This window comes from Bufo gargarizans, chromosome 7 (assembly GCF_014858855.1).
Source record: "Bufo gargarizans isolate SCDJY-AF-19 chromosome 7, ASM1485885v1, whole genome shotgun sequence".
In the NCBI taxonomy this organism is placed as follows: Eukaryota; Metazoa; Chordata; class Amphibia; order Anura; family Bufonidae; genus Bufo; species Bufo gargarizans.
Genome location: NC_058086.1, coordinates 33,557,832 through 33,582,142, shown reverse-complemented (window position 1 = coordinate 33,582,142; position 24,311 = coordinate 33,557,832). Strand labels below are relative to the sequence as shown.

The window sequence follows — 24,311 nt, the reverse complement described above, 5'->3', positions numbered from 1 at the left end:
TATGACCCTATAGTATTAGCACTATATGACCCTATAGTATTAGCACTATGTGACCCTATAGTATTAGCACTATATGACCCTATAGTATTAGCACTATATGACCCTATAGTATTAGCACTATATGACCCTATAGTATTAGCACTATGTGAACCTATAGTATTAGCACTATGTGACCCTATAGTATTAGCACTATATAACCATATACTATTGGCACTATATAACCATATACTATTGGCACTATATAACCGTATACTATTGGCACTATATGACCCTATACTATTAGCACTATGTGACCATATACTATTAGCACTATATAACCCTATACTATTAGCACTATGCAACCCTATACTATTGGCACTATATAATCCTATACTCTTAGCACTATGTAACCCTATACTATTGGCACTATATAACCATATACTCTTAGCACTATGCAACCCTATACTATTGGCACTATATAATCCTATACTCTTAGCACTATGTAACCCTATACTATTAGCACTATATGACCATATACTATTGGCACTATATGACCATATACTATTGTCACTATATGACCATATACTATGAGCACTATATAACCCTATACTATTGGCACTATGTAACCCTATACTATTGGCACTATATAACCATATACCATTGGCACTAGGTGACCCTACTCTATTGGCACTATATGACCCTATACAATTGGCACTATATGACCCTATACTATTGGCACTATGTGACCCTTGATGTGTTCAGCTCTGCTCAGCTGCTCCTCGGGGGCGGGGTTAGTAGTATATGGGCGCATAGAGTAATGTAAGTCTGTACAATACTCTTCTCACGTATCTCAAAAGAGATAAGCACAGCAAGACACGGCTGAAATAGCCCTGCAATCGGCAGAGCGCGTCTGTCTCCGTATTTCAGTGACCAGTAGAGGTCTCAGGACCCTCACCTTTGACATGTCGCTATGTCAAATCAGACATTTTCTGAAAGTGAAGGTCCACTTTAATTATTAAAAACAGCAGTGGACCACACATGCTGAGATGTCCCATGAGACGTCTCCCGGTTCATAGACCAGATGTGGGGGTGACACCAGACGGACTTCATACTAATTATTTCAGTTAAGAAATATCTGTATCGCTCATTGGTGGCTGATATGTCATATTTCTTCCCAGTTCCTGCAAGGCTTCTGTAAACAATGGAGAGAAGCGGCATCCCCGCACACAAGCACCTGGAGTGGAAAAAAGGGCTCAGGCAAGGTTCAGGTTGGAAATGTGCCCGAGGGTCCAATAAATAAGGCAAAGGGAGGTCAAACGGTGCAGAGGTCAGAGCAGGCTGTGAGCACCATGTGCAGACGTACATGTAAACATCAGCTAGGTGCTACACAAGAAGAACACAGGGCGGACGGGACCGCAGCAAACGGATCCGTTCTGAACGGATGCATGCGGTTGTATTATCTGAACAGATCCATCTGTGCAGATCCATGACGGATCCGCACCAAACGCAAGTGTGAAAGTAGCCTTCGTTTTTTTTCTGTTTTTAAAAAAAATCAAGAGGGGAACGAGGACTGTGCATCTGTGAAGCCCGGGTGACTGTATGACTAAATGCCTTCTGCAACTTAGGCTACTTTCACACTTGCGTTTTTAATTCCGGTATTGAGATCCGGCAGAGAATTTCAATACCGGAATTAAACGCATCCGTTTTGATTTTGCACATCAGGATGCATCCGTTCCGTGAAAATGTGTGATATCAAAATGGAAAAAAAAGAATCCGTCACTAAATACATTGAAAGTCAATGGGTGATGATACGTTTTTTTTAGGCCCCTAAATAAAATGGATCTGTCACCATTGACTTACATTGTTTAAAGTGCCGGATCCGTTTTTTTTCCCCATTTTCTGACCGGACACAAAACGGCAGCTTGCAGGTTACAAAGTGGAATGCTGCCGGAACGGAAGACATCCTGATGCATCCTGAACGGATCTCTTTCCATTCCGAAAGCATGAGGACCAAACGGATCTCAATACCGCAAAACAGCAACACTAGTGTGAAAGTAGCCTTAGTTCTTTCCTGGACCCAGAAGACGAAGAGTTTAGCAGAACTGACTGATAGGAAAAACACAAGGGTTACAGTGAAAAGCGTATGTATTCTGCAGACCGCCGGCCGTCTGCATACCGCAATTTCTGCAGGCCCCGTCTATTCTTGTCCGTTTGCGTGATCAATTTTTTTGTGGGACAGACACGTAGACTTATGGATGTGGAATGTGTTGTCCGCATTTTTTGCGTCCCCATTGAAATGAATGTGTGGGATGCGGAAAAATATGGAGTCGTGTGCATGAGGCCTTACTAGGAAACCTGCAATAGATTTTGCGCTTTAAAAAGTATAAGTGGAAACCTTTTTTAATCTAAAATGTGATGGTCAGTTCAGTAGCTCAGGAGGTGCGCCCGCTAAGTACACAAGTTTTATTATTCACTAAAGTCAATGGAAGAAAGGACGATTTAGCGAGGATTCCTTCCAGCGTTCAGGATGTGAGGATTCGGTGCCATTGGTCAATATAGGAAAAATAAGGTCATTTCCAGGGACAAAAAATATTTACAGTGGCAAACGTGGGACTGTCCCTGGAAAGAAGCGATAATCTTTCAGACAGGATGAAGCCTCAACAGGACGGCTCTTATGATGTAAATGCCATCTATATTTAACGTGTCCCTGACGCATGGAGGCAGCCATTTTGTAGCCAAAGCCAATATTCCTAAAACTGCACCCAGTGAAATCACTGGGCGACGGCCCTTGGATCGTCTTCTAAAGATCCAAAGAAAGAAAGGTTATAATTTATATTTTTTAAGACGGAGAGAGGTTTCTGTGGGAAAAGATTCAATATCAGTTGTAATTTATTGGTGTATATCTCGAGAATGGAGTGGCTTCTATAGGATCTCAAGTAAGCTATTTTTGGAACTTCCATAGAGCTATGCATTCATGGCAGAGTTAAGGAGGGCCTGGTTCTTCAGGTGGGTTCCAAAAAGTATTGGACATTTATGGCATATCCTGTGGAATACCCCTTTATAAATCACCTTGCCCCCAGGCAGGGGTGGATTATCAAACAGGAAGAGAAGAATGGTGGTTGTCACAAGCTTAGTTGCCTCCACCACCCACTGTCCCTGGTGGTCATTCGGTGATTCTATCCAGCCAAAAATTGGTGGAGAGGCACTCATGTACCTCTCATATACTTCATATGAGAAGGCCACATGCAAGCGTGGCCACCTCTGCTGCAACGGGGGTCTTGTGGAGTCCAGGTTCAAGAGGCAGGATGGGGCCTCCAGAAAACATTTTTGCTTTGCCCAAGGATCTCCACCATCCTGGTCAACCGAAGAAGAATGGGGGTTGTCACAAGCTTAGTTGCCTCCACCACCCACTGTCCCTGATTGTCATTAGTTGATTCTATCCAGCCGAAAATTGGTGGAGAGGCACTCATGTACCTCTTATATACTTCATATGAGAAGGCCACCTGCAAGTGTGGTCACCTCTGCTGCAACGGGGATTCTTATGGAGTCCAGGTTCAAGAGACAGGATGGAGCCTCCAGAAAACTTTTTTGCTTTGGCCAAGGATCTCCACCATCCTGGTCAACCGAAGAAGAATGGGGGTTGTCATAAGCTTAGTTGCCTCCACCACCCACTGTCCCTGATGGTCATTCGTTGATTCTATCCAGCCAAAAATTGGTGGAGAGGCACTCAGGTACCTCTCATATACTTCATGCAAGTGTGGCCACCTCTGCTGCAACGAGAAGTCTTGTGGAGTCCAGGTTCAAGAGGCAGGATGGGGCCTCCAGAAAACTTTTTTTGCTTTGCCCAAGGATCTCCACCATCCTGGTCAACCGAAGAACCTGTAATAATTGGAAACCTCACAATGTTTTAGGAGCGGACAGACTGCGGTCACTGGGAGAGAAAACAAAAAAAAAACAACCAGAAGGAAATTAAAAAAGAACATAAAGTACATGGAACAAATGAGGGAGCGGACCCTTTACAATGAGTTCCAACCACATGACCTCAAAGTCTCATTTCTTTGAGAACACCCATGGCTCGACACGATCACCATGACATAATCTGAGTCCATGGGACAGACAGCTTCTGGCTCAGCGGGAGGCGTCACCTCTGTCCGTGTTCATAGGGTAGAAGTCTGGACCCAATAGGGCCCAGTTTTGATTAAACACATTCCTTTCCGTATAGCAAAGCATGAGATGTATGGAGGCCTTTTTTTTTTTCATGCACACGAAGGGGGTCGATTGTATACGCAGGCAATCACAATGCTAAATGTGATAAATCATTTCACGTCCTCTGGAACATGCTGAAACCATCCGAAATGATTTTAAAAAAATTTTTTTTTTACTTGAAATGGAAAAATGAATGATGTCATTATTTCCACCTCATTACCATTCTGCAATGAGGTAAACACAAGAAAAGAAAGCACAAGCCGCCCGCCTCCCCTCCTCCTCCCCCTCGTCCCGCAGCCTTGGAGGGATTCCACTACATAAGACATGAGGTATGCTACGAGCGATGCTGACCTCCCTCTGGAGAACCAGCAATGACGCACACCAGGGCCCTACCAAATATGGATCATTGCTGGATCGGTGGGAGGTGATGTCATGGATGGAATGTCCCTCTAATGTCTGACCATCAGAACTACAATCGTTAACCCCTAATGTTCATTTTTCTTATCTTTAGAAGTCCGTCCACCAACAGAACAGAAAGGATATGTGCGCACAAAAAAAGGGTAAAATATGGAATGTTCAGACAAAATAAGGGCTCAAGAACACAAACGTATTTTTTGTTTGTGTCCGTTCCGTTTTGTTTTTTTCGTGCGGCTCGTATGCGGAACCATTCATTTCAATAGGGCCGCATAAAAAACGGTAATGACTCCATGTGCATTCTGTATCCGAATGTCCGCAAGTCCGTTCCACAAAAAAAAAAAAAGAACATGTCCTTTCCCAGCTTTCCCATTTCAGTTTCTGGGAAAGCTGGGTGTCAACCAATATGGCTGCCGTTACATCATCACAGGGGTTGTCACTGAGTTTTCCTGCAAGTCGGCCTAGTTATGCAGAGATATAGGGGGATGTGTCTAGTTATTCAGGTGACAGCTGCGTGACAACCGATATACAGGCAGCCATATTGGTTGTCACTCAGCTTTTCTAGGAACAGATACAACTAAGAAGAGCCAAGCCCGGAGGTCAGGCTGTCTCTGACTGTGAGCCTGGCCATTGACATTAGATAGCTGTGTTCAACCGACAGCTGTTCCTCCTGAACCCCCCGTAGACATGCATGCTCGGCTCAGCTGAGCGTGCATGTGTTTTTAAAAGGGAGAGGGGAGTAAGCCAACGCTTGACTCCTCTGGCAGTGGCTTATATCCCCTGAGAATGACAGGATCGGGCATGTTGAAATACAATTGCCCCGATCCTTCTCTCCCTTAAATTTTGCCATTGAGCGAGAATTGGGAGGACCATTAGATGACTAACCGGTCCCGCCAAGATAGGAGGGTTTGGCCAGCGTTCCTATAATGTCTGTGGCCAGCTCAATAAATAACGCCTTATCCACGCTGTTGTCAGGTCTGGATTTAGAACTCCTTTGTGATCAGCTGTTTTCATTGGGCAAAACTGGAGTTGGCTTTACCTTTTCCCTACAGCTCCTGCTAATAAAGAGCGGAGGTTCCCAAGTGCGGGGCCCCCCGATCTGACATCCTAACCCCTCGACTTTATAATACTAGTGTGGTATAAGTGGCCACTCCAACCTCTGCACCCCCTATACCAGTGTTTCCCAACCAGTGTGCCTCCAGCTGTTGCAAAACTACAACTCCCAGCATGCCCGCACAGCCAAAGGCTGTCCAGGCATGCTGGGAGTTGTAGTTTTGCAACAGCTGGAGGCACACTGGTTGGGAAACACTGCCCTATACTACCTATGATGGTGTGTGGTAGCGGCAGCCACTTACGGGCTGCAGTAGCGATGTGTCTGCCTTTTGATTTGGACTGGAGACTCCCTGGTTGCTAGACTGTATGGTGGCAGAGATGAGCCGTCTCCTCTCCTGACATGTCTGTTTTAATAACTCCCCATGTAATAACACTTCTATTCCTAAGACTCTATCTAGTGCCATTCCCTTGTTATTCCTCTTATAATTTTACAAAAAAAATTGCCAGCAGTCTCCAATAAAGGTCCAGCTGGGTGTTACCAGTCCCTGCACAGTCTGACCCTATCCAATCAGGCCTGCCAGTGTCAGACTACTGGTAAAACTAAGATTGCGGGCCGCTGGCAGTTCACTCATAAACTTCTAGGAGGAATACTAGAGGAATGCCACAACATGCAGTTACAAAAATAGATGTTTCAGTACTGTTATTACATGGGGATGTAATAGACATGTCGGGATAGGTGACAGGCCCTCTTTCTAAGACCCCTTTCACACGAGCGAGTATTCCGCGCGGGTGCAATGCGTGATGCGAACGCATTGCGCCCGCACGGAATCCCGACCCATTCAATTCTATGGGGCTGTGCACATGTGTGTTGGTTTTCACCCATCACTTGTGCGTTGCGTGAAAATCGCAGCATGTTCTATATTCTGCGATTTTCACGCAACGCTGGCCCCATAGAAGTGAATGGAGCTGTGTGAAAATCGCAAGCATCCGCAAGCAAGTGCGGATGCGAATGCGTTTTTCACGGATGGTTGCTAAGAGATGTTGTTTGTAAACCTTCAGTTTTTTATCACGTGTGTGCAAAACGCATTAAACTGCATTGCACCCGCGCGATAAAAACTGAACAACTGAACGTGACCGCAGGCAAAACTGACTGACTTTGTTTGCGAAATCGCGCATTTTTCACTGAACGCATTCGCAACGCATCCGTACCCAATCTGCACACGCTTGTCTACAAGGGGCCTAAGGGTTATCAGCTGGATGCCCCAAGGTCCGCTCCTGGCCTCCCGGCAAACAGCCGATTTTGCTATAACACATGATAGAATTACATAGTGGCCATTCAGAAGAATAGCCGTAATACATAGCAGCTCTGCCTTCTGGTTCTGTGAGGTCCATACACTATCAGGGTATATGAACGGGTATATGAAGTTTTTTTCAGGATTACTATGGTTTTTAGCAGACATGCTCATGTACGTCTTACACCTTCCCCCCTGCTTTCTCACTTTGGACCCTCCTGACCCATTTCTACCATATAAACCCATCACCCTGGTTTGTTTCCATCCTGTATGTAGCACTTCCTGTACCCGAGTCTGCACTTCCTGTTCCCATGTCCAGCCAAACCCATTTTGCACTTCTCCTTTCTCTTCCACAGCTCCAGCCCCTCCCCTAAAAAACTCCCAGCTAGTTTATAACCCCTCCCACCCACCTAAGTACATAGACCCGCCTCTGGGACTGCACCCCGCCCATGGACATGAGATCATAGGAAATAGAAAGGAACTGCATGGACATGGTCATGTGACCACAGCCCAGAATGGAAGATAGGAGCGATAAAGATTTAAGAAATACATAACAAAATTACACAACCTCCATAAATGATCTTAAAGCAGGCATGCTCAACCTGCGGCCCTCCAGCTGTTGCAAAACTACAACTCCCATCGTTCCTGGACAGCCTACAGAAGGGCATGGTGGGAGTTGTAGTTTTACAACAGCTGGAGGGCCGCAGGTTGAGCCTCCCTGTCTTAGAGGATGTTGATGCAAACTAGAAAACCACTTTAAGCCTGTAACCTATGAAACATTTCCCAATGTGACATATCTGATCCATTGGAGCATCTTGTGGAATTGTACCTCACTGATCTACGGATTGGACGTGATCCAGTAGAAGATCTGATGTCCCACCACGGTCAGGCACAAATCACTGATTGCTATCCTTCTACATAAATGATACATAAAGGGGTCTTACAGTTTCAAGAAATAAATGATATTCTTTGCCTAGTGAAACATTACGCAATGTTCCAATATACTTTCTGTATCAATTTCAAGACCTCTGCTTGCTGTCATTCAAGCTGTCTGCTTCCAGTGTCCCAGTCACACAGTTACGGGCTCATTGCCAAGCTCTCATATCTGGCCTGTAACGTGCTGTGGTCGCATCGCATGACTAGGACAGATTCCTGTCTGGCAAAAAAGGAGTTAAAAACTTGCCAGGGAAACCCCCCCATATGAAATTAACATACAAGAGGAAATGTGAAAGGTGGGGGCGGAATCCCCCTTAACCTCAATCTCCAGCTGAGAACCTAAAAATACAATTTCCCTAGTGTGCGATAAAATGCACATCCGCTCGGCCCACACATGTGCACGGTCTACATACATCCACACATACATATTCCTGCGCCGTGCACTTACCTGAAGACTTGAGGGCCACCTCAGGGCATCCAGTGACTCCCACATTCTTTCACACCTAGATGTCTGAGATTTCGCTGAATTCCTCACAAAATAAGAAAGGTCAAGTTCCCTTTCCATTCCAGAAGCTACGTTGCCTTAAGCAGATTCTGCAGAGATCCTCAGTGTTAGTTTACCTGTCAGTTAAAGAGAGCGTCGTTATAATGGATCAGTCTACGAGACTGTCAGAACAATAGACAGAGAGGCTGGAGTGCACTTCGGTTGCTTAAGACTGCTCCAGCTATGAGTAGAAGTCTTGGTGAGACAGTGTCGGACTGTGGTGCCTAGGGCCCACCAGTGGAAATCATTCTAGGGGCCCACCCTACAGCTACCAAAAAGAAATATTACTTGTTCATTTTTCGGGCTCACGCACATGAATATTTGCAGTTTTAGCACACAATACAGTGTGCAGTGCAGAACGGAACGGTATTGTACACTGCTCTATATCAAATTGTTTATCATTAAAGAGGACCTGTCACCACTCCTGACATGTCTGTTCTAATAGCTCTATGCATTCCCCATGTAATAACAATTCTGGAGCATCTATTCTTATGTCTCTATGTTGTGCCATTCCTTTATTATTTCTACTAGAAGTTATGAATGAATTGCTAGCAGTCTGCAGTAAGGGTACAGAGGGGTGGTGACCAGTTGGGGGCGTGTACCTGCACAGTCTGACAATGACAGCACTGATTGGTTAGAGTGAGATTGTGCAGGTACACGCCCCCAACTGATTACCTCCCCTCTGTACCCTTACTGCAGACTGCTAGCAATTCATTCATAACTTCTAGTACAAATAATAAAGGAATGGCACAACATACAGACATAAGAATAGACGCTCCATAATTGTTATTACATGGGGAATGCACAAAGCTATTAAAACAGGCATGTCAGGAGTGGTGAGGGGTCCTCTTTAAGCAGTAGTAGTTGTAGTTGATAACCTAACCTGTTATGGTCCCTTTACAAAGAGCAGGAGATTGTTGGGATGGAAGCGTTCCTTCCCGACAATTGCCTGCTCTTTAATGGAGGAGAACGCTGTATTTACATGCAGTGATCTCCATTGTATGGGGAGCAGTGATCACTACTGTCAATGTTCTTCCCCATACTGACTAGTTGTTTGCCGTGATTACACAGCACAATCTACTTCCAGTAAATGATTATTTTTATGTGCGCACAAACGATCGAATTACAGTACCATTTACAGTACCATTTACAGTACCATTTACAGTACCATTTACAGTAGCGTTTCGTTCGTTCACCAGGTAATCAGCCTACACGGCATCCATTGCAGCCAGTACGCCCAAGAGCTACTAAAGCGAGCAACACGGTAACCCGTGTCACAGGGAACTACACTGTGACAATATGTCTATTTTTATTTTTTTACATAATAAAGCATTTCTTTTTTTAAATCATGTTTCCATTTCTGAAAGCCATATATATTTTTTATTTTTCTGCCACTGATCTTGTGTAGGGGCTGCTTTTTTGCAGGAAGAGTTGACATATTTATTTTTGCATTTTTGGGTGCATATGATTTTTTTAATTGTTCAATATTACACTTTTTTGGGGCAAGGGGACCAAAAAATGGCAGTTTTTTTTATGGCATTCACCTGAGGGGATAGGTCATGTCATATTTTTATAGAGCAGGTCGTTAAAGACGCAGCGATACCTAATATGTCCATTTTTTTAATTTTTATTAAAGGGGTTGTCTCATCTCAGACAATGTTGGCATATTGCTAAGATATGCCCCCATTGTCTTATAGGGGGGGGGGGGGGGGGTGCCACCTCTGGGACCCACACCTATATTGAGAACAGAGCCCTGAAAGTGGTGGAGGACGCGCTGCGCATACGCAGCCGTCCTCCATTTATTTTCTAGGGGGCCGCTATTTCCGTCGGGCCCATAGAAGTGAATGGGAGCGGTGGCCGGTCATGAGCAGTGCGCTCTCATTCACTTCTATGGGGAGACCGCTGGGTGGTGGCCGGACCGGAGTCCTCCAGCCACCACCTTGGGCGGCTCCGTTACTGATATAGGTGGGACCCACATCTATAAGAGGAGCCATATGCCCCTATTGTCTGAGATAAGACAATTCCGTTAAGTTTTACACAGTGAAAAATATATTTTTGTGTTACCATTTTCTGAAAGCCATATTTAAAAAAAAAATTTGGGGCGATTGTCTTATGCAGGAGCTTGTTTTTTTGCAGGATGAGGTGACAGTTTGATTGGTACCATTTCGGAGTACAGACGATTTTTAGATTGCTTGGCATTAGACTTTGTTTTGTCACTGTTTTTATTTAGTTTTTTTATGGCATTCACCTGAGGGGATAGATCGTGTCATATTTTTATAGAGCAGGTCGTTACAGACGCAGCAGTACCTAATATACTGTATGTCTGTTTTATTTATTTTTCTGTTATTTCGAATTTTATATGACTTTATTATGGGAAAGCTGCGTTTTTTTTAACTTGAAACCTAGGTATCCTACAGGTTAATACAAAAAAATAAAATAAAAAATACAGCACAAAATGAAACTAAAAATACAGTATTTGTTTACATTTACGTCTATGGAGCTGTGTGAGGACTCATTTTTTGAGGGGCCGATCTGTACTATATTGATACGGTATGTTGGAGTGTGTATGACTTTTTTAGCAGTGTTTATTCAAACTTTTGTAGTATGCAATCATAATTGTGATATAAAATTACAGCATGTTGCAGGAAAACTACAACTCCCAGCAGGTCCAAGTTTTGCATCTCACAGGGCATGCTAGGAGTTGTAATTTCCAGAGAGGAATGCAGTAAAATGTGAAATTATATTTTTATTAAACTACAGATTTACCTATATTTTATACTGTCTCGGGGGACTAGCGGCTGCCTGTGATGTCCACCACTGAGTCAGAAGCAGCTTCTGTTTCATGGAAGACACAGCAACACCACCAGCACGCCTGCACACTCAGGAGCACAGTAAAAGCCCACCGCCGCGCTCTGCAGACTCTAGAATATGGGTGGGCAGAGCTCAGTGAGGACGCAGCGTGCTGGCAGCGCAGGTACCGCACCACATGTATCAAGAGGCGGGTCCTGCCGCCCACTGAAAGATGGCAGCGCCAGCATCACTGCAGGGCAAATTAAGTGGCGACATGATCAAGATCATCTCGCCACCTTCTGTATGTCTGTGTAGCTCTGCTCTTTCTATTGAAGCGGCAGGCAGTGGCGCTTGCCAGCAGAAAGCTGGGGCTGCCTGCCGCTGCTGATTAATATGTAGACTGTAACTAGGCAGGGGCCCACCGAAGATTTCCTCGGCTCCCCGGTGGGCCAGTCCGAGCCTGGGGTGAGACACAGCTGGCACGGTGGGAGGATAGAGCGTAATTGCTGGACTGAGACCGCCAGCAAAAGGTGTCAGGTTGGGAGACTTCTAGCATGAGGTGCAAGGTTAGAAGACTGTTACCACAAGATGTAAAATTAGGAACTTAAAGTGTAAGAGGCATCTTCTAGCAAAAGGTGAGGAGTTAAGGGTTTGCTTGACTATGGTTTAAGGTTTAGGAGGCTTCTACCAGAAGATGTAAGACTAGGAGCTTCAGGTGTATGTGGCATCTTCTAGCATAAGGTGGGACTGTCTGCAGAAGGTGCAATAAAAGGTTAGGAGACTGGTACAGAAGGTGTATGGTTAGGAGATTGGTACAGAAGGTGTATGATTAGAAGTCTGCTGCAGAAGGTGTATGGTTAGCAGACTGCAGTAGAAGGTGTATGGGTAGGACACTGCTGCAGAAAAAGTATGGTAAGGAAACTGCCGCACAAGGTGTATGGTTCGGAGACTACAGCAGAAGGTGTATGGTTAGGAGACTGGTACAGAATGTGTATGGTCAAGAGACTGGTACAGAATGTGTATGGTCAGGAGACTGGTACAGAATGTGTATGGTCAGGAGACTGGTACTAAAGGTGCATAGTCAGGAGACTGGTACATAAGGTGTATGGTCAGGAGACTGGTACAGAAGATGTATGATAAGGTGACTGGTACAGAAGGTGTATGGTCAGGAGACTGGTACTGAAGGTGCATAGTCAGGGACTGGTACATAAGGTGTATGGTTAGGTGACTGGTACATAAGGTGTATGGTTAGGTGACTGGTACAGAAGGTGTATGGTCAGGAGATCGTTACAGAAGGTGCATGGTTAGGAGACTGTTACAGAAGGTGCATGGTTAGGAGACCGTTACAGAAGGTGCATGGTCAGGAGACCGTTACAGAAGGTGCATGGTCAGGAGACCGTTACAGAAGGTGCATGGTTAGGAGACTGTTACAGAAGGTGCATGGTTAGGAGACTGTTACAGAAGGTGCATGGTTAGGAGACTGTTACAGAAGGTGCATGGTTAGGAGACCGTTACAGAAGGTGCATAGTTAGGAGACCGTTACAGAAGGTGCATAGTTAGGAGACCGTTACAGAAAGTGCATGGTTAGGAGACGTTACAGAAGGTGCATGGTTAGGAGACCGTTACAGAAGGTGCATGGTTAGGAGACTGTTACAGAAGGTGCATGGTTAGGAGACCGTTACAGAAGGTGCATAGTTAGGAGACCGTTACAGAAGGTGCATAGTTAGGAGACCGTTACAGAAAGTGCATGGTTAGGAGACGTTACAGAAGGTGCATGGTTAGGAGACCGTTACAGAAGGTGCATGGTTAGGAGACCGTTACAGAAGGTGCATGGTTAGGAGACCGTTACAGAAGGTGCATGGTCAGGAGACCGTTACAGAAAGTGCATGGTTAGGAGACCGTTACAGAAGGTGCATGGTTAGGAGACCGTTACAGAAGGTGCATGGTTAGGAGACCGTTACAGAAGGTGCATGGTTAGGAGACCGTTACAGAAGGTGCATGGTCAGGAGACCGTTACAGAAGGTGCATGGTTAGGAGACCGTTACAGAAGGTGCATGGTCAGGAGACCGTTACAGAAGGTGCATGGTCAGGAGACCGTTACAGAAGGTGCATGGTTAGGAGACCGTTACAGAAGGTGCATAGTTAGGAGACCGTTACAGAAGGTGCATAGTTAGGAGACCGTTACAGAAGGTGCATGGTCAGGAGACCGTTACAGAAGGTGCATAGTTAGGAGACCGTTACAGAAGGTGCATAGTTAGGAGACCGTTACAGAAAGTGCATGGTTAGGAGACCGTTACAGAAGGTGCATGGTTAGGAGACCGTTACAGAAGGTGCATGGTTAGGAGACGTTACAGAAGGTGCATGGTTAGGAGACCGTTACAGAAAGTGCATGGTTAGGAGACGTTACAGAAGGTGCATGGTTAGGAGACCGTTACAGAAGGTGCATGGTTAGGAGACCGTTACAGAAGGTGCATGGTTAGGAGACCGTTACAGAAGGTGCATGGTCAGGAGACCGTTACAGAAAGTGCATGGTTAGGAGACCGTTACAGAAGGTGCATGGTTAGGAGACCGTTACAGAAGGTGCATGGTTAGGAGACCGTTACAGAAGGTGCATGGTTAGGAGACCGTTACAGAAGGTGCATGGTCAGGAGACCGTTACAGAAGGTGCATGGTTAGGAGACCGTTACAGAAGGTGCATGGTCAGGAGACCGTTACAGAAGGTGCATGGTCAGGAGACCGTTACAGAAGGTGCATGGTTAGGAGACCGTTACAGAAGGTGCATAGTTAGGAGACCGTTACAGAAGGTGCATAGTTAGGAGACCGTTACAGAAGGTGCATGGTCAGGAGACCGTTACAGAAGGTGCATAGTTAGGAGACCGTTACAGAAGGTGCATAGTTAGGAGACCGTTACAGAAAGTGCATGGTTAGGAGACCGTTACAGAAGGTGCATGGTTAGGAGACCGTTACAGAAGGTGCATGGTTAGGAGACCATTACAGAAGGTGCATGGTTAGGAGACTGTTTGCGAAAATTTTAATATTAAAAGGCTCATAACATGGTTAGGAATATCTATCATGAGGTATGGAGTATAAAGCCAATCTTCAGCATAAAAGAAAACCAACACAATGAAAATATTAAAAGCATTGTGTGCAAGCCGTAAAAATACAGTGCGCGTGGGGTAGGTATAGTGGGTAGGAAATCATCAAAGAGGAAGTGAGGGAGACTTACCCTTCCTCCAAATGCCAGGCTCCAGAAGCAGGCTCCTGTCGCTCACTAGACCCTGCTAGACTTGATGTGCCCATTACTCTGATCTCCTTCCCCGGCTACAGGTTAATGAGGGAGTGCAGCACTCTGCGAGTGGGTTCTGGGTGGAGGATTTGGTTAGCGTGTCGCTGGCTAGGAAACAATCCTGTCTACTACGCTGACTCGGTGATGAAACCCAAATTGCGAGTAATCTGATGGCGGTAGATATCTCTGGTATGTGACTTATTTTCGTGCTGTGGGGAAGGAGTCTGGATCCCTGTGCCTTTTTTTTTTTTTGCAGATTTGCGCAGCCCCATGGAGGACAGTCAGATTGTTGTAAAGTCTATTTTGGAGCCTATCATGATAGACACATTGCGTGAATAATGAGGAATTCCAGCGAATTTCCTGAGCCTGGAACACCAGGCGAGTCTATATTTAACAGCATCTAAAACTGTCAAGAATGTCTTGTGGTTGGATAACAGGGGCAGAAAAATGTGAAAAACGCAGAAGTCCAGCTCTTCCAAATATGGAAATATTGTTACGTCTGGATGTGATTCCACATCTGGAAATGCTTACGACCTCTCCAGGCTGCTGCACAAATACCTCTTCCCCTAGCAGACTGAGAAACCCATTGTACCCCCTGAACGCTGCGAACCCAGGAGGAAAACACTGGCATATTTGCAAAAACACCACACTTTGGTTGGAGAGAGATGGCCTACGATGCCCTGCGCTCGTACCCAAGCCTACCAGATAGCAGATCTACATAATTGCCTGCTGTAATGAATTGTCTTTGGAAAGTCCGGCGTGCCCAGCAATCCGAGTGATTAGTTTCCAGTCTATGTCTCCTTCCTTTGATGGTGGTCATCTAGAACCAGGGGCATTTTACGTTTTTGAGCTAGGCCTTGCCGCAGCTTGTCCACGAAGTGTGGCACCCCGAGCTATGAACAGCTACATATGGGCTGCATGGATCAGAGGCGACGCATCCGCGGTCTAGGGTTTGGAGCGTAACGGTAGCACACGCCGAGATATAATAATTACTGTAAAATCTGGAGTAGCATACAATGGTCACTTAACGGGTCACTGAGTTTTCATAAAATAGACATATCAAAGGTTTTGATCGACGGGGTCCGAGTGCTGAGACCCCACCGATCGCTAGAACGAGGAGAGAGAAGCACTCACATATCACACTCTCTCTCCTCATAGAAAGTCTATGGGCCCTTCTCGATTCCGTCTCCTGCAGCGAGGACAGAGAGTGCGATAGGCGAGCATATCTCTCTCCTCATTCTAGCGATTGGTGGGGGTCTCAGCGCTCAGATCCCCACCGAAATCTTTGATATGTCGTTAGGACATTTCAAATGTCTTATGAAAACTCACTGACCCTTTAAGGCGGCCATTGACATTTCAGCTGGACCGGCCAACCATCTAATGCAGACGTTGAGGGGGAAAAAAGGATTGGACAGTTGCATTTCAGCATGCTCAATCCTTTTGTACTCAAGGGAGATAAGAGGTTGAGCATGCATGTTTATTGGGGGGCTGGAAATGATAGCTTTCAGTCAAATGAGTGTCTGGCCAACAGATATTTCAAGTGTATGTCCAGCCTCACATCGGAGGTTAATAAACCTACCAAAAAGCTGAGGAGCAAGCACGGGAAATTGGTAACCAAAAATTGGTCCCCTTTGCTTTGTCAATCGGGGAATTCTGGGGCATATTTTCCCATAACTATGTGCTGTGCTGTTCCTCTGTTATTCCCACTCATTAATGGACATCTGGGTGTTACCAGTTGGAGGTGTCTCCCTGCACAGTCTGATACTATCCAGTCAGTGATGACAGTACCCCTTCAACAAGATCAACGGTAACACCAAGCTTATTAATTAATTTACTGGATGAATAATAGAACACTACCCCCCATCTAGTAGCCATACTGGAGAGCGATGGAGTACATTGTGGAAAAATGTGTAGGTGGCGATCCTTACATCAATGTCTGTACAGTATGCCACTGGGCCCAAGCAGTCTAAGAGTCCTTCTACATGGGGCAGTGATCGGTAACGAACCGATCATTGCTGGCTGCATTTACATTGAGATGAACGACTGTTATTACGATCCTTCATCCCCAAACAGATTCATATTTACAAGAAGATGCGAACCCCTGGTGAGCAAGCGTTTACTTGTCAGCTGCACCTCTACATAGAACAATTATCGGGAAAGAACGATCGTACCTGATAATTGCCCCCATCCTCAACTTATGCAAATCTGGTCATCCCTGAATATAACATTCACAAATTCCAGAGTACCCCTTTAGGGATGCTCCAACCTGGCCAAATTTAGGTCGCTAAGCCCCCCCTCGCCTCCCTAAAAAACTACCCCTCTCCCCTTATATTTACACCAATCATGGTCCCTAATATTAGGGCTGAATGAACAGGTGGGAGTCCATCTATGGCTCTGGTATAGGAATATTTAAAGGGGTTGGCCCATCTGAGATATTGACCGCATATCGCTAGGAAATGCCATCAATGTCTGAACGGGACGTCCGAAGTGGCTGCCCGCCATTCATCACTGGCTCAACTATTTCCGTCAGTCCCATAGCAGTGAATGGAGAGGTGGCTGCGCTTGCGCAGTGAGCTCTACTTTTATTTCTATGGGAGCTCTGAAAATAGCTGGGTGAGGGCACATGGCTATTTTTAAATGGGGTGCGCTCTGCGCAAGCGTTTAAGGTCATATTTAATGACTCGCGACACCCTATGTCAGGTCTTCTAACCACTTCCCCACGCACCCCCTAAAATCTTAAATTTTTGTAGGAGAAAATATTTTTGGTGTGCTAACACAGGCGCCTTTAAATCGGCGCAGACTTTATGGAACAATATGACATAAAACACAAGGAAAACATTCCAAAGCACTAAACACATAAAACTATACAAGGTGAACAGTGTCATAAATGTAGAAGCCAAATGGACTTGGAAGCCAAGGGAGGATATTATGCATACAAATAATATGTCTGCATGGAAAGAGACGGCGTGAAAAAGAGACAGGGGGAATTTGGGTTTTTAAGAGGCGCCCTATAGGATATTGATCCCTCATTTCCTCTGCCTGATGCCGCTGTGTATTTTAATAGTACTGTATGATTAGGTCCCATTCCTAATTCTCTCCTCCTGATGCCAGACTAGGAGCCTTTCCTGTGTCTCAGGCTGCTCTCCCCCCTTCTCTCCTCTCCCTCCTTGGGAGACTCAGCCAGGCTCCATTAGACGGGGAGGGTCTTGGCCAGAGTTTGAGCCCAGCCGCATTCCTGGGATGTTTTTTTGAATGTGAAGCTCTGGAAGCGGTGGTGACGTCACGGGCTGTCTCCTATTTAAGAGACACAGAGCCTGGAGCAGCTCAGAGAGCAGAGGCAACAAGCTAAGCAGGCACAGAAACCAGTACTGCCACCGAGATCACAGCACTGGGACCAGCAGAGCACAGACCGAACTTGTCACAGCAAGGTTACTGGGACCAGAAAAGCACAAGGCATTGCAACCAGTGGAGCTACACCTAACAATTTAGAAGCTTCACTCGACTTCTTAAATTCAGAGGAACCATGCCTTCCCTACGAATAACCCCTCTGGTGGTTGTGGTCATCCTTGCCGGATTGATAGACCTGGTAAGTAATGCTCATGTTGCATTCTTCCAGTGAATCGTGCATGCTCTGCACATGGGATGGCTATAATATGCTCGGTCTCTTTTTCCAGGCATTTTCATCTTGCCCAGCTGTGTGCCAGTGTCCCCTGGAGGTGCGCAAATGTGCCCCAGGGGTTGGTTTGGTTCTTGACAGTTGTGGATGCTGCAAAGTGTGCGCCAAGCAACTCAACGAAGACTGTAGCAAAAGCCAACCTTGCGACCACACCAAAGGACTGGAGTGCAACTTCGGTGCCAGTTCCAGAGCCACCAAGGGTATCTGCAGAGGTAAGATGACTTTCTTTGGCTTGTTCCTTTAAGAAGACCCCCTGGTGAGGCTGCAGGGCAAGCAGGTTCTTACTGGTTGCTTTAGTCAAGGAGTTCAGGGGAATCTCAGACCTTGTATGGATATGCTTTTATTGATGATAGTTTGGCAGAAAGTCGCATGATTTCAGCAGTCTGGAATGCAATTCAGTGTCTGGGTTTAGCAAAATGTGCAGGAAAAGTAATTAGGATCAGGAATTCAAAAATCCAAAGTTTGCAATGGAGTTCTGACCTGTTTGTTTTTTTGTTTCTTCCTTTTCAGCAAAGTCTGAAGGAAGACCTTGCGAATACAACTCCAGAATTTACCAGAATGGAGAAAGCTTCCAGCCCAACTGCAAGCACCAGTGCACATGTATCGACGGGGCCGTGGGCTGTCTTCCCCTGTGCCCTCAAGAACTCTCCCTGCCTAACCTGGGATGCCCAAATCCAAGACTGGTGAAGGTGCCTGGGCAGTGTTGCGAGGAATGGGTGTGCGACGACGCCAGGGACACAGGCGACGACCTGGAAGATTTCTTAAGCAAAGATTTCGGAATGGATAATGAAGGAGACCTTACCAGTAAAAACGAATTTGTCCCCATCGTGAAAGGAGGACACAAAATGCTACCAGGTACATATTCCTAAACTATGGAGTAACTAGATCTGTAGAGCTATAGATGGATATATTGCATGTGGTATCGCTGCCCACCATGTATCTTAAGCAGGATAGTGAGAAGTGGGCAGCCAGTCAGGCCCTGGCATATGCCAACCTTGGGCGTACTAACTTTTGCATCACCTTTCCTTCCAGCCTTTGGTTCCAATGCACAAGGCCACATATTTGAGGCTCAGAAGTGCATCGTCCAAACGACGTCTTGGTCTCAATGCTCAAAGACGTGCGGCACCGGCATCTCCACGAGAGTCACCAATGACAACAAAGACTGTAGATTAGTGCGAGAAACCAGGATCTGTGAGTTGCGGCCATGTGGACAGACAAACTATTCACAGTTAAAGGTAAGGACTCTTAGATTGCAGACCTGGACTCTTTTCCACCTGCCTGATATCATATCTTTGCATTGTTTGCATGGGTCTCTAATATCTTTTCTTATCTATTCATTTCCAGAAGGGAAAGAAATGCACAAAAACCAAAAAATCTCAGGCTCCAGTCCGATACAGCTATGCCGGCTGTTCCAGCGTGAAGAAATACAGACCTAAATACTGTGGATCATGCGTTGACGGAAGATGCTGCACCCCCCAACAGACGCGGACTGTCAAAATCCGATTCAGGTGCGAAGACGGGGAAACCTTTACAAAGAACGTGATGATGATCCAGTCCTGTAGGTGCAACTACAACTGTCCACACACCAACGAAGCCTACCCTTACTACAGACTATTCAATGACATCCACAAATTCAGAGATTAAAAAGGAGCAAAACCAACCAAGGGACAATCGAGAATAATGGGAATATTCTGTTGTGGAGATGTTGCAATACCACCTTTGGACACTATGTGGCACTAGGAACTTATAAAGTGTATCACCACCTGGTCTTCATTACAACAGACTGAAATCTTTAGAGCTTCATAGTACTGGAGCAAACTCGTCGCTTCTTTTTTTGGAGCAATTGATATTAATAATAATATAATAATATTTTTGTTTTTGTTTTCTGTTAGTAAATTATCTTTAAAGTATTCTTCTGGTCCTTTTAAAAAAAAAAAACTAAAAACGAAGAATTGTTCCTGCATAAAGTTATTGAATGACCAAACTTGGGTAAAAAAAAAAAAAAGTTAAAAAGCAATTGAGAGTTTCTACATTCCTTCCTAATCGCGCTCAGTGAAGCGTTTCTCTGTGGCAGCTATCACAACCCGACAATTCTTAAGCAAAGCAGAAGTTCAAATTCATTATTTTTTTTTTATTTATCGAAAAAAAGAAAATGTAGCTTTTTTTTCGTTCGGTGACAAATGTAATACTGGAATAAATTGTAAATTGTTTTAATTTTTATATTCAATGAATTAAAGAATTTATTTATGGAAATAATCGAGTAATAAAAAATATTGTTACCTATTTTTTATATCTGCTTCCACCTCTGTCTTTGTAATTTAAGGGTTCTGGGTCCTGGTAGATTTACCTTTTATTACCTCTTTGCAATTCCATAGGTTAAAACATTCGCTGACCTATAGCAATTTGAGGTTACCAATCAAATCTGAAGAGAAAGCGGTGAATGTGTTTTCCTATTGAAATGTAATGTCAGGAATTTATAAAAGTAACTTATACGAGGGGCTGTTCATATCACCCACATGTAGAAGAATGTTTCTGCAGGTTTGCAGCACTGGAGAGAAGTGAGATGACATAATGACGGGGCGGGCATTTTACTGCTCATCCTGTAAAGTCGTCCCATTTAAGAATACTACAGTCGACCTCTATCCAGCCTGATATGGGTGATAACAGAGATCAGTAGCTTGTAGTTACTAAAGATCTATCAATGGAGATCTACCTTGACTTTGGGTGAAGGGTCCCTTTAAGTATGTAAACAAAACACAAATCCTTCAGGCAAAGAAGGCCTTGGCAAATGGCCACCACTTTCGAGGGAATTTCCCATTAAGTATGTACACTAAGGTCTAGTTTTCAGGCCTAGGAGGCCTTGGTATAGGGTCACCACATTCCCGGGACTCTGTCTTTAAAGGGGTTGTCCAAAACTGATGACCTATCCTCCGGGGAGCGCTGCGGCCTCTTCCTAGGCCAGTGACGTCACGTTCAACGTTCCTAGACGCAGCTCAGTCCCATTCAAGTGGATGCGGCTGAGCTGCAATACCAAGCACAGCCGCTATCCAATGGACGCTGCTCAGTGAGCTGCGAGAAGGGCACGGAGCTCTCTTCAAACAGCTGATCGGATCCCCCTTCCCGATCAGATACTGATGATCTATCCTGAGGATAGCTCATCAGTAGTGTTGAGCGAACTTGTGTTTTAAGTTCGGCGTCTAAAGTTCGGGTTATCGAAGAATAGCGTTACGGATTCCGCTACCACGGACCAACTTATGGTCCGTGGTAGCGGAATCCATAACGCAATTCTTCAATAACCCGAACTTTAGACGGCGAACTTAAAACACAAGTTCGCTCAACACTACTCATCAGTGTTAAACACTCGGAATCCCCCTTTAACTATGTAAGCTAAAGCAGTTATTGAAGGAAATCCAGCATCCACAAAACTAAAAGGTTAAGTTTACAGGCATATAAGGCCTCAGCATAGGGTCACCACTTTCCTGGGACTCTATCCGTAACTACGTAAAGTAAAGTAAAAATTAGAAGAAATCCAGCATCTATAAAACTAAAAGTCTAGTTTTCAGGCACAGGAGGCCTTGGTAAAGGGTCACCACTTTCCTGGGACTCTGATTGCCTCTGATCACTTTCTAAATCCTCATTTTGGCAATGACTACAGTAGGATACATAGCCTAAAAATTATATATTGTGATGACATCATCAGGGGATCTGAAATATTACAGCCACGATGTAAAGCTCCATCAAGTCTAATTTCCCTGATACAAAGGGTTGAAGGAGGTCACACGCGTGCATAGCATGACTTGACATATTCACCATTCTTTGCACGCCTGCGAGGCCCCCCCCCGATCCTGCCCCCACCCCCCCCCACCCCGGTTGGTGAATGTGCAGGGAATACATTAACCTGTCGGCAGGAGGTGGCTTGCTTTCACTAAATGGGTCTGAAGCGAGGAGGGCAGTTAATCCGAATAACTACATCATTAAAGGCAAACATGCTGGTAAATACATTGGAATGTCTGGAATCTCAAGAACTTTCAATTAGGTGTCCAGGCTGCAGAAAATATCCCTTTATCGTGAGATGACTTCTTTTTTTTTTTTGCTAAGACATTATGAACCAGAGTCCAGCTACGCAGGGGGTTACATTCCTGATGGTTGGCATCTCACGGAGGAAGGGAGGGGGGGGGGGGGGTTATGGAAGCTCAAGGCTTTGCATATCATTATACTTGGGGATAATATGGAATAGTACACCATTCCAAGGAAGTTCTACATGAGAGCTCAAGAAAGGGATTGCGTTGATATCATGTCAACAGACTTATAGGAGGTGGCCACGTTCTAGGCTGAACCAGAGGTTCTGCAGTTTATGAACTGATTATTTGAACCCCATTGTTTTCAAAATTGGGGAGTGAACATATACAGGTCCGGGTTGATGGGTAGGTATTCCAACAATTGGACCTCTACCAAAAATGTTCTTTTTTTTAATGGGAAAACCCCTTTAAGAGGTTTATCTGATGTTCCAAACGCAATATTTTAGGACATATGCAGCTAGTAGAAGAGGTCACCCTCTATAAACAATGAGAAACCACTGACTATAATGGTTCCCAAGGACAATAGCCCCAGTGATGAGCTTCTGGGAGGAGGCAGTGTTAGGATGGAGTTCCCTGGGCCCACCAGATAAAATTATTCTGATGGTCCATAGAACACATCTATGGTGACATTGTAGTGTTAATAATAATAGATTATTTGTAATTCAACCCCCCCAAAAAACAGACCATAGCAGTAAGCACCTGGTTCCAAAGTTGTCTTCTGTTGGACCTTTAGGTCCAAAGTCTGGGCCTGTTGATGGTTTTTCCAGTAATCTGGTGGGCCAGGCCAATCTTGAGAGGACTCACATTAAAAAAAGGGGTTGTCAAGTGGACAACCTTTTTAATGCATGTGTAATATCAAGTCACTCGTTAATACAATGCTATCATGTTGGATTCAGGTGATGGTTGGACTAGAGCTTGGCTTTCGGTGATCTAGATGAGATATCTATTTATCTGATGGCTCAATGTGTAAGGTACAGCTGGAAAACTGGCTCCTGGGGAGAGCTGGGGCTGGGGAGAAGAAGACTCCTTTCTTCACCATAGCATTCAACTGTACCTACATCATCAGGACCCAGATAAAGTTGAAATCAGAACATACTCAGAGCCAGGACAAGGTATTTTGGTGCCCTAGGCAGATTAGCCAAATTAATAACTTGCTAATAAATTTCATTTTAAAACATTCTACAAGGTGCAGAAACAGAATACTACCATGAAAGGTTCTCCCCAAGATTGCAGAGATGGTAGCAGTCGCATCTAAGGCTGTGGGTCCAAACACCAATAGGGGGCCTTTTTCATATTTTGCATTGTGGCAAAAACAGCAACTGCCAAACCTCATAATTAGGGATGAGCGAATCAACTTCGGATAAAACATCCGAAGTCGATTTGCATAAAACTTTGTTTCAATACTGTACAAAAGCTCCGTACAGTATTAGAATGTATTGGCTCCGATGAGCTGAAGTTATTACTTCGTGAAGTCTCGCGAGACTTTGTGTAAAAACTTCATAAATTGATTTCTACTGTAATAAACCAATTCCCGAACTTGGGTTCGGTTCCAAGGTACCACTTGCAACTGAACCAGAGTTCGGGAAATGTTTTTTTACAGTGCAAATAGATTTTTTAAGTTATTATGCGAAGTCTCGCGAGACTTCACGAGGTAATATCTTCAGCTCATCGGAGCCAATACATTCTAATACTGTACGGAGCACTTCGTACAGTATTGAAACAAAGTTTTATGTGAATCGACTTCGGATGTTTCATCCAAAGTCGATTCTCTCATCCCTACTCATAATACACACCTCAGCTGCTGCAGAACCTCATAATACACACCTCAGCTGCTGCAGAACCTCATAATACACACCTCAGCTGCTGCAGAACCGCATAATACACACCTCAGCTGAAGCAGAACCTCATAATACACACCTCAACTGCTGCAGAACCTCATATTACACACCTCAGCTGCAGCAGAACCTCATAATACACACCTCAGCTGCTGCAGAACCTCATAATACACACCTCAGCTGCTGCAGAACCTCATAATACACACCTCAGCTGCTGCAGA

General features: G+C 45.0%; 2 protein-coding genes across 2 annotated transcripts in view; one reads left to right on the top strand and one right to left on the bottom strand.

The window, feature by feature from the left end:
- Positions 1-14,710, bottom strand: part of DDAH1 (dimethylarginine dimethylaminohydrolase 1) — a 127,395-nt gene extending 112,685 nt beyond the window's left edge. The window contains exons 1-2 of the mRNA XM_044302045.1: positions 14,441-14,710; positions 8,329-8,501 (exon numbers count right to left, since the gene is read on the bottom strand). Of these exons, the coding sequence (XP_044157980.1) occupies positions 8,329-8,445 (117 nt within the window). The 5' untranslated portion in view covers positions 8,446-8,501; positions 14,441-14,710. The remainder of the gene's footprint in view (positions 1-8,328; positions 8,502-14,440) is intronic.
- Positions 14,711-17,816: 3,106 nt separating this feature from the next.
- CCN1 (cellular communication network factor 1) lies at positions 17,817-20,466 on the top strand. The gene is made up of 5 exons (XM_044300765.1): positions 17,817-18,086; positions 18,175-18,388; positions 18,687-19,031; positions 19,209-19,411; positions 19,521-20,466. The coding sequence occupies exons 1-5, from the start codon at positions 18,024-18,026 to the stop codon at positions 19,818-19,820; spliced, it is 1,125 nt and encodes a 374-aa protein (XP_044156700.1). The 5' UTR covers positions 17,817-18,023; the 3' UTR covers positions 19,821-20,466.
- The last annotated feature ends 3,845 nt before the right edge of the window (positions 20,467-24,311 follow it).

Bases quoted from the DNA above. Each gene is read 5' to 3' on its own strand.
- CCN1 (XM_044300765.1), top strand. From the start codon at position 18,024: ATGCCTTCCCTACGAATAACCCCTCTGGTGGTTGTGGTCATCCTTGCC. The intron at 18,389-18,686 runs GTAAGATGACTT...CTTCCTTTTCAG, and splicing joins CACCAAGGGTATCTGCAGAG to CAAAGTCTGAAGGAAGACCT. The intron at 19,032-19,208 runs GTACATATTCCT...CTTTCCTTCCAG, and splicing joins AGGACACAAAATGCTACCAG to CCTTTGGTTCCAATGCACAA.